Below are 12,032 nucleotides of genomic sequence, written 5' to 3'. Positions count from 1 at the left end.
ACTTGAGGCTGGAATTGCTGCCAAAGGTGCATCGACAAAGTATTGAGCAAAGGCTGTGAATACTTATGTACATGGGATTTCTCAGTTTTTTTATTTTTAAATTAATTTGCAAAAACCTCAAGTAAACTTTTTTCACGTTGTCATTATGGGGTGTTGTGTGTAGAATTCTGAGGAAAAAAAATAATTTAATCCATTCTGGAATAAGGCTGTAACATAACAAAATGTGGAAAAAGTGATGCGCTGTGAATACTTTCTGGAGGCACTGTATCTATCTATCTATTATATAGTGCCTTTCATATCTATCTATCTATCTATCTATCTATCTATCTATCTATCTATCTATCTATCTATCTATCTATCTATCTATCTATCTATCTATCTATCTATCTATCTATCTATCTATCTTATATAGTGCCTTTCATATCTAGCTATGTATCTGTGTGGGCGGAGTGCTGACTCTGAGGCTAGGGATTTGCACTGGTAATCGGAAGGTTGCTGGTTTAAATCCCGTAAAACACCAAATGTGACTTTACTTCATTGGGCCCTTGAGCGAGGCCCTAAACCTGCAATCACTCCATCCTGGGTATGACGTTAATCTGCATCCAGCAGGGAAAACCTGAGCGTTGCTGGTAGGATTGACATTCCAGCCACCATAAAAAAACTCCCTCTGGTTCCATTCCATCTTCACTAGTGTGGTGCTGAGGTGTCACCCGCCACATGGCTGCACTCGGGTCCTAATCGGGGTTCCTGAGTGGGTCTGTTGTGTGCGCCGTATTTGTGTATCACTCTTACACACCCACACTTACTCGTATCTGTCAAGCTCATTTCTTTTAGATTTTATTATTAAGTTATCACTCACATGTTTCCACACTTACTAACACATGGTTGATCTATTTATTATTTTTTAATTAATCTATCTGTTTATTTCCTAGTTTATCCCTTATGTATTACCTGCTCTCGTCCTCATATCTACTGGGCTAATTTTTATCATTTATTAATCCCTCACACCTTGCTGATTTTGTTACTTATCCGGTTATTTTAAGGTTTATCATTTATTTATCATACACACTCATCCTCACTTACTTCTACTTGGTTTATTTTATTTTTTTTTAGGCCTTATTATGTATTTATTGCTGACACTTATCTGCACTTACAGTACATGGCCGGTGTATCTATTGATTGATTTATCTGTTTATTTTGTAGCTTATCATTTTTTTACCATTGATCATTTACTCTTACTGGGCCCGTTTTTTATTTTATTTATTTCTATTTTAGAGTGTATTAATTATGCACACACACACTTACACCTACAAAGCAGGATGTATTTAAATCTTTATTTGTTAGAACAGTCAAGACAAGACCGGGCCATTCAGCCCAACAGAGCTCATCATTCCTACCCACTTAATTCCTTGACGTCGAGTTTTGTCCAATGTATTCTTTATTTATGACTGACACACTTCCACACTTTACCTGTCTGACTTCTCCATTTCTTAATATACGTATCACGCACATTAACTAATACCATTCTTTATTTCTACTTATTCTTTCTTTTCTTTTCTTAAGTGTTGCCAATTCCTTTAAAATGCACTGATAGGGCCAGACCACCAAAGCGCCTGGAGCTCAGAGGCCAAAGGTGCAGAGTTCCCCCAAGACACGGCACTCGAGCTGTGCCACCGTTTACTGATTGGGGACTTCAGAAGTGAATGCCAGTACAACACTAGGTGGTCTTTGACTCAGTAGTCCGTCTGTGTGATTCCAGTCTCAGGCGTTCACACATGAATATCACAGAGGGTCCCGGCTCAGGTTGCTTGGTGGACTCTAATATAAGTGTGTTTAGGTACATCAGACCCTCTTATCTAATTGTTCCAAGTGTCTTTTAACCTTCAAAGCAATCAAACAATGGAAACATTATGAATAATAAAGGAGATTTAAAAAATAGCATTCACATTAAAAACAGCTTGGGGGGTTCATGAATGAGAGGACCACTGACAAAGAGGAGGGGTGAGCGTCTACGTTTGGATTTTGCCTCCTTTTTGTTCTCTCAGTTTTATTTTCTCAGCCTGGGATGACCTGGTCCTGCCTCTCTACCACCATGCTGTTCTGAATGATGTAGCAGGGCCCTTTGCCCTCGTGCCAGTCGGTGGCGATGTACATGTTGTAAGGGTCTCTCGAATGCTCCAGCTTCTTGGAACGGATGTAGCTGAACATGATGGCAAACGTGAAAAAACTGAAGAAGCCCATCATCAGGAGGATGTACAGAGCGCCCATAGTGTCATCTTCACGCTGGGGTTTGCTGCTCACATCCGCCGTCATGTTGCTGACGTACTTTTGGACCAGCGAGGCTAAGACCGACTCCAGTCCAGTGCTGTTGCCTTCCGGCATGTTCTGAGAGTTCTTCTCTTGATTCGTGTTCCTTCTTCTTGACTGTGATGTTAAATGGACCCAAAGCTGTCTTCAATGCTTGGATTAAAGCCCACGACAACCTGGATTATTGGAAAATGTTTGCTTCTTTTGGCTGTGAGCTGTAAAAAAAAACAAATAAAAGATGGATAAGTAAGCAGAAATGCACAAAACACGTGATCATTGTCAGTCAGGTGGTGGGGATGACCTCAGTAATCAGGCAGCGGCTGGCATCCCGTACACAAATAACCAGCTTTGGTCCCAGCTACAGGGCCGCCAAGACTGCCAATGTCACACCATCACTAAGTCTGTGTGGCAAAAGTGAGATGTCCTGCTAAGGTTACCTAAAAGAGCAATGAAATGGGCAAAAATCCATTGGGTCCCCCCAAAAAACCTACAACAACCTACCGTATTTACTCACATTTAAGTTCTCCCGCGGATAGGTCGGGACATGATTTTACCGTATAATTTCTGGTATTTTGTAATGTCGGTCGTAAAAGTAAAATGTGAAAAACTCACGCTATTAGTCCAAGAGATTACAATATGCTAACACTCACCTGAGAGAGTAACCACCGACCTCACAGCCTTTTATTCTATGTATTGTGCCTACGTGACCACACGGTAATACCTGAACTATTCTGAAGCGACGTTTGCACTGATTTGTGTTTTTGTATCTCACACCCTCATACACCTTCATCGTAAGAGCATCCCTTATCTACGATGGAGCATTCGATCAGGAGAAAATATGAAGCTGGTTTTAAATTAAACGTCGTTGAAGTGGCAAAAGAAATTGGTAACTGTGCTGCTGTACAAAATTCGATGCGCCTGTGAAACTGAGGCGAGATCGGAGGAGGCAAGAAGATGTAAAAAAAATGTAAATGTCGTATTTTTGAACAGGTGTATAACTCGGAGTCTGATTCTGTGATCGATTTTTCGGGTTTCAAGACCCGACATATACGCAGATATACACAGTAAATCAGAAGGTGGCATGGCTCTACCTAATTTTCAGTTTTATTACTGGGTGGCAAATATACAGTACAAACTATAAAAACCTGGACATGGACACAAATAGATGAACATACGCAGGCTTGGTCCGCGATAGAAATAAAATCCTGCAGTACTTCTTTATATTCCTTACTTTGTACCCCAATAAGTACAAGTCATCACCAATATACTAACAACCCAATTGTGCTTCACTCACTCAGAATATGTAGGAGCCAATGCAGGAAGTAATTCAAGACAGAGAAGCTTTTATCTGTGGCACCTTTGCACGAGAGACACCTTTTTCAACCCTCGCAAACGTATGAAGCTTTCAAAGTCTGGAAAACATTTGGGATTAAATCACTTAGAGATCTGTACATAGACAACGTCTTTGCATCCTACGAACAATTACTCTCCAAATGTAACTTTCCAGCAACACATTTCTTTCACTACCTTCAAATCAGAAACTTTGCTGAACAAAATCTGCCCAATTTTCCTCACCTCCCACTTACTTCTATCCCAGAGGAGATATTGATCAGTCTTGAGGACTCAGACAGGATTTCTCTAACATATAAAAACATTTTAATGTCCCTTCCTTTTAAAGATCCCAGAGTATAGTGGGAAAAGAATTAGTAACTCAGCATTTCAGAAAAGGAGTGGAAGGTAGCCATGCACAGAATCCACTTGAGCTCCATATGTGCAAAACATTCAATAATTCAACTTAAAATCATCTGTTGAGCACATCTGTCTCATTTGAAATGTTTCCAGGGTGTGATCCAACCTGCGAACGTTGCAATCGAGCTCCAGCCTCACTGGGCCACATGTTTTGGGCCTGCGCCAAATGAACATCATTTTGGACCAAAATCTTGAAATGCCTTTCAGACAGCCTTGGTATCCCAATCCCTCCTAACCCATTAACAGCTGTGTTTGGTGGGCTCACAGAGGGGCTTAAAGTGGAGAAGGACAAACAAACTGTAATGGCCTTTACTACACTATTGGCACATAGACTTGTGTTGCTCAACTGGAAGAATCCTAACTCACCTCAGTTAAGTCAGTGGGTAACTGATGTTATATACTATTTGAAATTGGAAAAAAACAAATTCTCACTTAGAGGATCTGTGCAGAACGTTTTTAAAACCTGGCAGGATCTGATTAATAACATTTTAGAATAAATATTTAAATTGGGGAGAAGGACTCCTTTCTCTCTTTACTACTCTCAATAGTTTTATTCGAGCCATTGGCCTTCTTCTCTTTCTCATGGGTGGGGGTTGATTTAAATTTAGTTTTGTTCAGTTTTTACTTGACTGTAAGGAATGTTACTTGTGTTTAATAAATTCAATAAAAGATCCAAAAAAAAAAAAAATCCATTGGGTCCGCACTGGCCCGCACCTCACAGCGCCACACTCGGGCCCTGTTTGCTTTTGTCACATTTGCAGCTTATACAGTTAGGTCCATAAATATTTGGACAGAGACAACTTTTTTCTCATTTTGGTTCTGTACATTACCACAATGAATTTTAAATGAAACAACTCCGATGCAGTTGAAGTGCAGACTTTCAGCTTTAATTCAGTGGGGTGAACAAAACAATTGCATAAAAATGGGAGGCAACTAAAGCATTTTTTGAACACAATCCCTTCATTTCAGGGGCTCAAAAGTAATTGGACAAATTAAATAACTGGAAATAAAATGTTCATTTCTAATACTTGGTTGAAAACCCTTTGCTAGCAATGACAGCCTGAAGTCTTGAACTCCTGGACATCACCAGATGTTGGGTTTCCTCCTTTTCAATGCTCTGCCAGGCCTTTACTGCAGCGGCTTTCAGTTGCTGTTTGTTTGTGAGCCTTTCTGTGTGAAGTTTAGTCTTCAACAAGTGAACTGCCTGCTCAATTGGGTTAAGATCAGGTGACTGACTTGGCCATTCAAGAATTTTCCACTTCTTTGCTTTAATAAACTCCTGGGTTGCTTTGGCTGTATGTTTTGGGTCATTGTCCATCTGTATCATGAATCAATTTGAATGCATTTAGCTGGATTTGAGCAGACAGTATGTCTCTGAACACCTCAGAATTCATTCGGCTGCTTCTGTCCTGTGTCACATCATCAATAAACACTAGTGTCCCAGTGCCACTGGCAGCCATGCACACCCAAGCCATCACACTGCCTCCACCGTGTTTTACAGATGATGTGCTATACTTTGGATAATGAGCTGTTCCACGCCTTCTCCATACTTTTTTCTTGCCATCATTCTGGTAGAGGTTGATCTTGGTTTCATCTGTCCAAAGAATGTTTTTCCAGAACTGTGCTGGCTTTTTTAAATGTTCTTTAGCAAAGTCCAATCTAGCCTTTCTATTCTTGTGGCTTATGAGTGCCTTGCACCTTGCAGTGCACCTTCTGTATTTACTTTCATGCAGTCTTCTCTTTATGGTAGACTTGGATATCGATACGCCGACCCCTGGAGAGTGTTGTTCACTTGGTTGGCTGTTGTGAAGGGGTTTCTCTTCACCATGGAAATGATTCTGCGATCATCCATCACTGTTGTCTTCTGTGGACGTCCAGGTCTTTTTGCGTTGCTGAGTTCACCAGTGCTTTCTTTCTTTCTCAGGATGTACCAAACTGTAGATTTTGCCACTCGTAATATTGTAGCAATTTCTCGGATAGGTTTTTTCTGTTTTTGCAGCCTAAGGATGGCTTCTTTCACCTGCATGGAGAGCTCCTTTGATCGCATGTTGTCTGTTCACAGCAAAATCTTCCACATGCAAGCACCACACCTCAAATCAACTCCAGGCCTTTTATCTATTTAATTGATAATGACATAACGATGGACTTGCCCACACCTGCCCTTGAAATAGTCTTTGAGTTAATTGTCCAATTACTTTTGAGCCCCTGAAATGAAGGGATTGTGTTCAAAAAATGTTTTAGTTGCCTCACATTTTTATGCAGTCATTTTGTTCACCCCACTGAATTAAAGCTGAAAGTCTGCACTTCAACTGCATCTGAGTTGTTTCATTTAAAATTCATTGTGGTAATGTACAGAACCAAAATTAGAAAAAAGTTGTCTCTGTCCAAATATTTATGGACCTAACTGTATAAGCTTGTCTGAAACATTGAACAAAATTATGTTCTTCAAGTTTGGAAAAAGATTAAAATCCTCTGGTTTTTCAATTAACTGGAAAAAGGCTAAAATTATTCCTAATTATTATTATTATTATTACTAAAAAATTTGGACATGAGCGTCAGTAGACTTTGCACCCCAGGAATCAAGTTACCCAAACTATTCTCTAACATTTCTGTAATTACTCACCACTTTGCTGCTGATCCTTCTGATCATAAAAGAGGTCATTATGATAGCAATTGATGAGAAGAATTCATAATTAATTGCAGAATTATGGTATTTGAGGGCTCCTCTAAAGTAGGGATTTCCAAACTCGGTCCTGGGGACCCACTATGGCTGCAGGTTTTTGCTCCAACCAGATTCATAACCAGCAACTGATAACACTGGTCACATTTAATTAGCTGTTTTGTATTCCTCTTCTCTTATTCTACATTCAAAAAAGCACCACAGCATGATTTCTACATTCATAAGACACTAGCTGTCCCTCATGTCTCTGCCCACATAGTAGAGAAACAGGACAAAGTTTAAAAATCAATCAAAAAATGTGCAAAAATATAATTCTGGCCAAGCGGAAGGTAGGTGCACTCCAATGTCAAACATTGCCACTGTATCTGATCGTGTTCAGCTCTGACAGGAGAGCGTCCCCCACATGGAGAGAAGAGCATGTGGCCGTGATATCTCTACCAATCAGCAGCTACCCTCTAAAACACACGGAGCTCTGATCTCTCTCTCAAAAACATCAAATGTTACTCCTTAACAATCTCTAGATGATAATGTCCGTTGAGCAAACTAGCTATGCGGAGGCAAGGTACGCTCCAACAAGTGGCGACAGGTAGAGCGACTCGAACTGAGCCTGACGCCCTGACCCGACCCTCGGCCCACAGTATCTCTCTCTCTCGGATTCACGCAAATAAATCAGTACCTGTAAGCGAATTATGATACTTAGCGGGATGAGAGAAGTCACAAAATCAACTGGAAAGTTCAAGAAAATTCTAGAAAAAAACCCGATCTGAATCCGTCAAGTAGTTCTCTCATGAAAGTAGACAGACATACAGACAGACAGATGTTGGATTTTATATAGAGAGAGATTATATTATCTACGTTACTAAACGAAGGTTGTATATATGCACGGATGCCAGACGCCAGAAGCAAGCCCTGCCGAAAGCGCACGTGCACAGCGCCTCAGCGGCCCAGAGTCAAACCCAGCGGCTTCCCAGAGTCAGTAGGTGGCACCCAAACAACACAACACAACCTGTAAACTAAACTTGAGGTAAAGTGTGCATGCCAACAAGTTGCCATGGTGACATATTTAAACTTGAGGTAGTGGTGACTACTGACAGTGCCAGCAGTCAGCTACTCCACAGTGCCAGCAGTCAGTGTTCTCCACTCCACAGTGCCAGCAGCTACTCCACTACACAGTGCCAACAGTCAGTGTGCCTCAACAGTGCCAGCAGTACTGCACTCCACAGTGCCAGCAGTACTCCACTCCACAGTGCCAACAGTCAGTGTGCCTCAACAGTGCCAGCAGTACTCAACTCCACAGTGCCAGCAGTCAGTGTGCCTCAACAGTGCCAGCAGTACTCCACTCAACAGTGCCAGCAGTCAGTGTGCCTCAACAGTGCCAGCAGTACTCAACTCCACAGTGCCAGCAGTCAGTGCCTCAACAGTGCCAGCAGTACTCCACTCCACAGTGCCAGCAGTCAGTGTGCCTCAACAGTGCCAGCAGTACTCAACTCCACAGTGCCAGCAGTACTCCACTCCACAGTGCCAGCAGTCAGTGCCTCAACAGTGCCAGCAGTACTCCACTCCACAGTGCCAGCAGTCAGTGTGGCTCAACAGTGCCAGCAGTACTCAACTCCACAGTGACAGCAGTCAGTGTGCCTCAACAGTGCCAGCAGTACTCAACTCCACAGTGCCAGCAGTCAGTGTGCCTCAACAGTGCCAGCAGTACTTCCACTCCACAGTGCCAGCAGTCAGTGTGGCTCAACAGTGCCAGCAGTACTCCACTCCACAGTGCCAGCAGTCAGTGTGCCTCAACAGTGCCAGCAGTACTCAACTCCACAGTACCAGCAGTCAGTGTGCCTCAACAGTGCCAGCAATACTTAACTCCACAGTGCCAGCAGTCAGTGTGGCTCAACAGTGCCAGCAGTACTCCACTCCACAGTGCCAGCAGTATTCTACTCCACAGTGCCAGCAGTCAGTGTGGCTCCACAGTGCCAGCAGTACTCCACTCCACAGTGCCAGCAGTCAGTGTGCTCTAATCCACTGTGCCAGCACTCAGTGTGGCAGCTGTCAGTGTGGCTTATTTGAATCACATTAAGGTAATTCAGTGTTAAAAGTAAGTTCAATTATGAATCCTAACAGCAAACGACTTGTAGCTAACGACACAGCCATAGAAAAACAAAAAGGAGACCTCATGGATAAAAACAATGACCGAAGGCGCCTACAACACGCTTCTGAAACACCAGAACCAAAGGAGTCACGGCTACAAAAAGAAACAGCTTTAGTACAAATATATTTATTTAATTAAATGAAAACTTTCCCAGGATGCTCCCACCCTCCATGATTTTTCATCCCTCCAAAGATCGGAGGGAACAGAAAGTGATTGCCGTTCCTGGATTTGCGATTCTTTAGAGAATCAGGGGTTTACTGGTATTATATAATTTATACTTTATTCATTCATCCATTATCCAGCCTGCTACAGTATAGCCTAACACAGGGTCACAGGAGTCTGCTGGAGCCATTATATTATATGATATGATATGATATGATATGATATGATATGATATGATATGATATTATATTATATTATATTATATTATATTATATTATATTATATTATATTATATTATATTATATTATATTATATTATATTATATTTTTGCATTATGCCTACAGGATGCGCTGTGGTGTTTAAAACACTGAATGTGTTTATTGTGTGTTTGCATTTTCGTGCTGTTGTTTCGGTTAACTCCGGTGTGACCTCGGAGTAGAAGCTCAGTTCTACTGATGGTGCCTGGGGATGTCCGCCCATAGCGGCACTGACTTCTTATCATGACCTTTATCTTTAATCTAGGGCTTCATTAATAACAGCATTCTTTTACGGAATTTGCGTAGCAGTGGCGAGAGGTAACTTTAAGGGTCATGGATTCGTGTCATCTCAGGTCGAGGAGTCTAAAGGTCGGGCTTCGTCAGTCCTTTGATTGTTCGAGTTTTTTGTTTCAAAACATAAAATAAGAAGTGCATTGGTGTGTTTTCAGGCCTACCTACGAGTTGGGTTTGGGTGCTATTGTGTGTCTTCTGTCCCTTTGCTTTGTTGAAGATCCCTGTTTCTCTCCCAGCGGCACATTCTTTGGTGACATTCCTGGCATTATACTATAATGTGTCCTTTGTCCAGCTGCCACTTATGGCAATTTTAAAGGTGACCTGATGAGAAGATCTTGTTGCACCACGTATTTGCCAATTTGAAATGCCACACTGAGTGAGCTGGATCGTTGGTCCAAACACTAAAACAAATGTGAAAGTACTCAAGGTAGAATGGGCGTTTTGTCATTGTACAAACCATTCATTGATTTTTCACAGATGCATTTTCTGCATTAAGAGCAAGATAGCAATCGGCCATGAACTGGATGCCATCCGTCACACACGCAGACAGTCCCACTTAAGCCAATGTCACATTACGTGACTTCTAGTCCTTGTGTATGTTCTACCTGGAGACTGCGGACAACTGGCAGGCTCTGGGCCTATCAGATTATAGTGACAGAGTGGAGACCTCCCAGCGACTCTTTTTCTGACAGACGGTAACATTCTGCCTGCAAAGCGAGTGTTGTATGAAAGATGAACAGCTATGGTGGGCACAGCTACAATTGCAGCCCTTTATTGATTTTTGTTTTCATTCTGTTGAGTTACGTAAAACGTGAGACATCAGACTGCTTGTGAGGTCCAAAATGCTCGTGTTCCTCATTCCTCATTGCTTTGTTAAATTCATTGTACTTCCAGATGAGCATTCATTGGTCGTCAGCTCTCATGCATACAGACAGTGGCCAATCAACATAGGGGCAACATGCAGCCCAGGGTGACATTATGCCAGGGGCACCCACATCAGAAATTACAGCCCATTAGGGGTGGTGTCCATGAGAGTTAAGGGGTGCTCACTCCAGACACTAAGGGGTGTAAGTCTGCGTTATGTAACACCAAGAGGTGACAGTGATGTAACTGAAGAGCTCCAGTCACCCTCTGTCCTCAGAGTCTAGTAATGATGCTACCCACTATGGACACTAAGGGGCGAACAGGCCCATGTTTGGGCTGGTGTATCTCACTGGGGAGTGACAGCATCAGAACTTAAGGTGGGGGGGACTCATCAGCAGATCCAAACCCCAAATTAAGTCCTACAGGCAAAAGCACATAACCAGTAAGGAAACATCTGTATGGCCTGACATTTGGTTTGAAGGGTGGAGACTTTTTCTGCTTTCACATATGAACAGTAGAGGGCACCACCGAGCCCCCAAAAACCAGTGGCACACAACTCTGGGTGCAAATGGAAGGATTTTTTAATCCAGACAACTCAATACAATTACAATTACAGCCAAATACAATTACTTCTCTCCTCAAAGAGTGTAGCCCCCTGCCTCCTGACTCTGACACGTCCATATTTTTCAGTGGTCTCCTTTTTACACCGGACCCAGCAGCACTTCTGGTGATGTTTTGTGGCCGGTTGGAAGCACTTCCGGGTCGTAAGAAAACCAGGGAAGTAAAACAGCGCCCTCTATCGTCCACCGAGGACCACTTACAGGGCTGCAGTTCCACACTCAAACTGCCATGCAGCCTTGCAGGTGCCCAAACTGGGACTCTGTATGAGGGACACTGCCACCTATTATAGTGGGGGGGGGGGGGGGGAACTTCTTCCTTTGCCATCCTCTTTTATTGATTCGTGTAGCCTTTCGGTATCCCACTCAGGGCGGGAATCATACTGTAAGCGTCCTTGCCCACAATCCTTCTGCTATGGCACCCCAGCTGGGTAAGAGATCTATCTCCATCCTGGACAGGATGCCCATCTATCCTCTGGGAAATCTGCACACTGTACATATTTCTATAACAGTTGCCCAGTGTGTACATAATGTGAGCTACCACTGCATTCTGGTCATACCTTCCTTATATGGTGATCCAGCCGTGCCTACATCTGACTCCGCCCCTGTGCTGTGTCCTGAAGGACGTTTTTTTGCATCAGTGTGCACGATGGCAGGGGGTTCCACTACTTTGCATTTAGTAGCAGCTGTCGAACGAGGACAAGAAGAAAATCTTAAAAATATACAAATGGATAAAAACTGCCACAGTAGACTAAACCGTAAACGAAATATCACAGAATGTTTCTCCATTTTAAGAGAGAAATCACCAATACCAATGAATGGGAGATTTAGAAATTTCAAAAATGTGTGCAGTACACTGTGTTGGAGACATCATCCATCCAACCACCCAACCAACCGTCCGTCCGTCCACCCATCCATCCATCCATCTTCCTAACTCGTTTTTCCAGGGCAGGTTA

General features: G+C 42.7%; 1 protein-coding gene across 1 annotated transcript; it reads right to left on the bottom strand.

The window, feature by feature from the left end:
- Positions 1 to 1,622: 1,622 nt before the first annotated feature.
- Positions 1,623 to 11,783, bottom strand: LOC114641985 (potassium voltage-gated channel subfamily E member 1). Its single transcript, XM_028790989.2, has 2 exons — positions 11,637 to 11,783; positions 1,623 to 2,522 (listed from the first exon to the last, which is right to left on the bottom strand). Exon 2 carries the CDS (start codon positions 2,380 to 2,382, stop codon positions 2,056 to 2,058), a length of 327 nt encoding a protein of 108 aa, XP_028646822.1. The 5' UTR covers positions 2,383 to 2,522; positions 11,637 to 11,783; the 3' UTR covers positions 1,623 to 2,055.
- Positions 11,784 to 12,032: the final 249 nt, after the last annotated feature.

Source organism: Erpetoichthys calabaricus, chromosome 4 (assembly GCF_900747795.2).
Source record: "Erpetoichthys calabaricus chromosome 4, fErpCal1.3, whole genome shotgun sequence".
Classification (NCBI taxonomy): domain Eukaryota; kingdom Metazoa; phylum Chordata; class Cladistia; order Polypteriformes; family Polypteridae; genus Erpetoichthys; species Erpetoichthys calabaricus.
The sequence above is the reverse complement of the archived record's forward strand: the minus strand, read 5'-3'. Positions and strand labels throughout refer to the sequence as shown.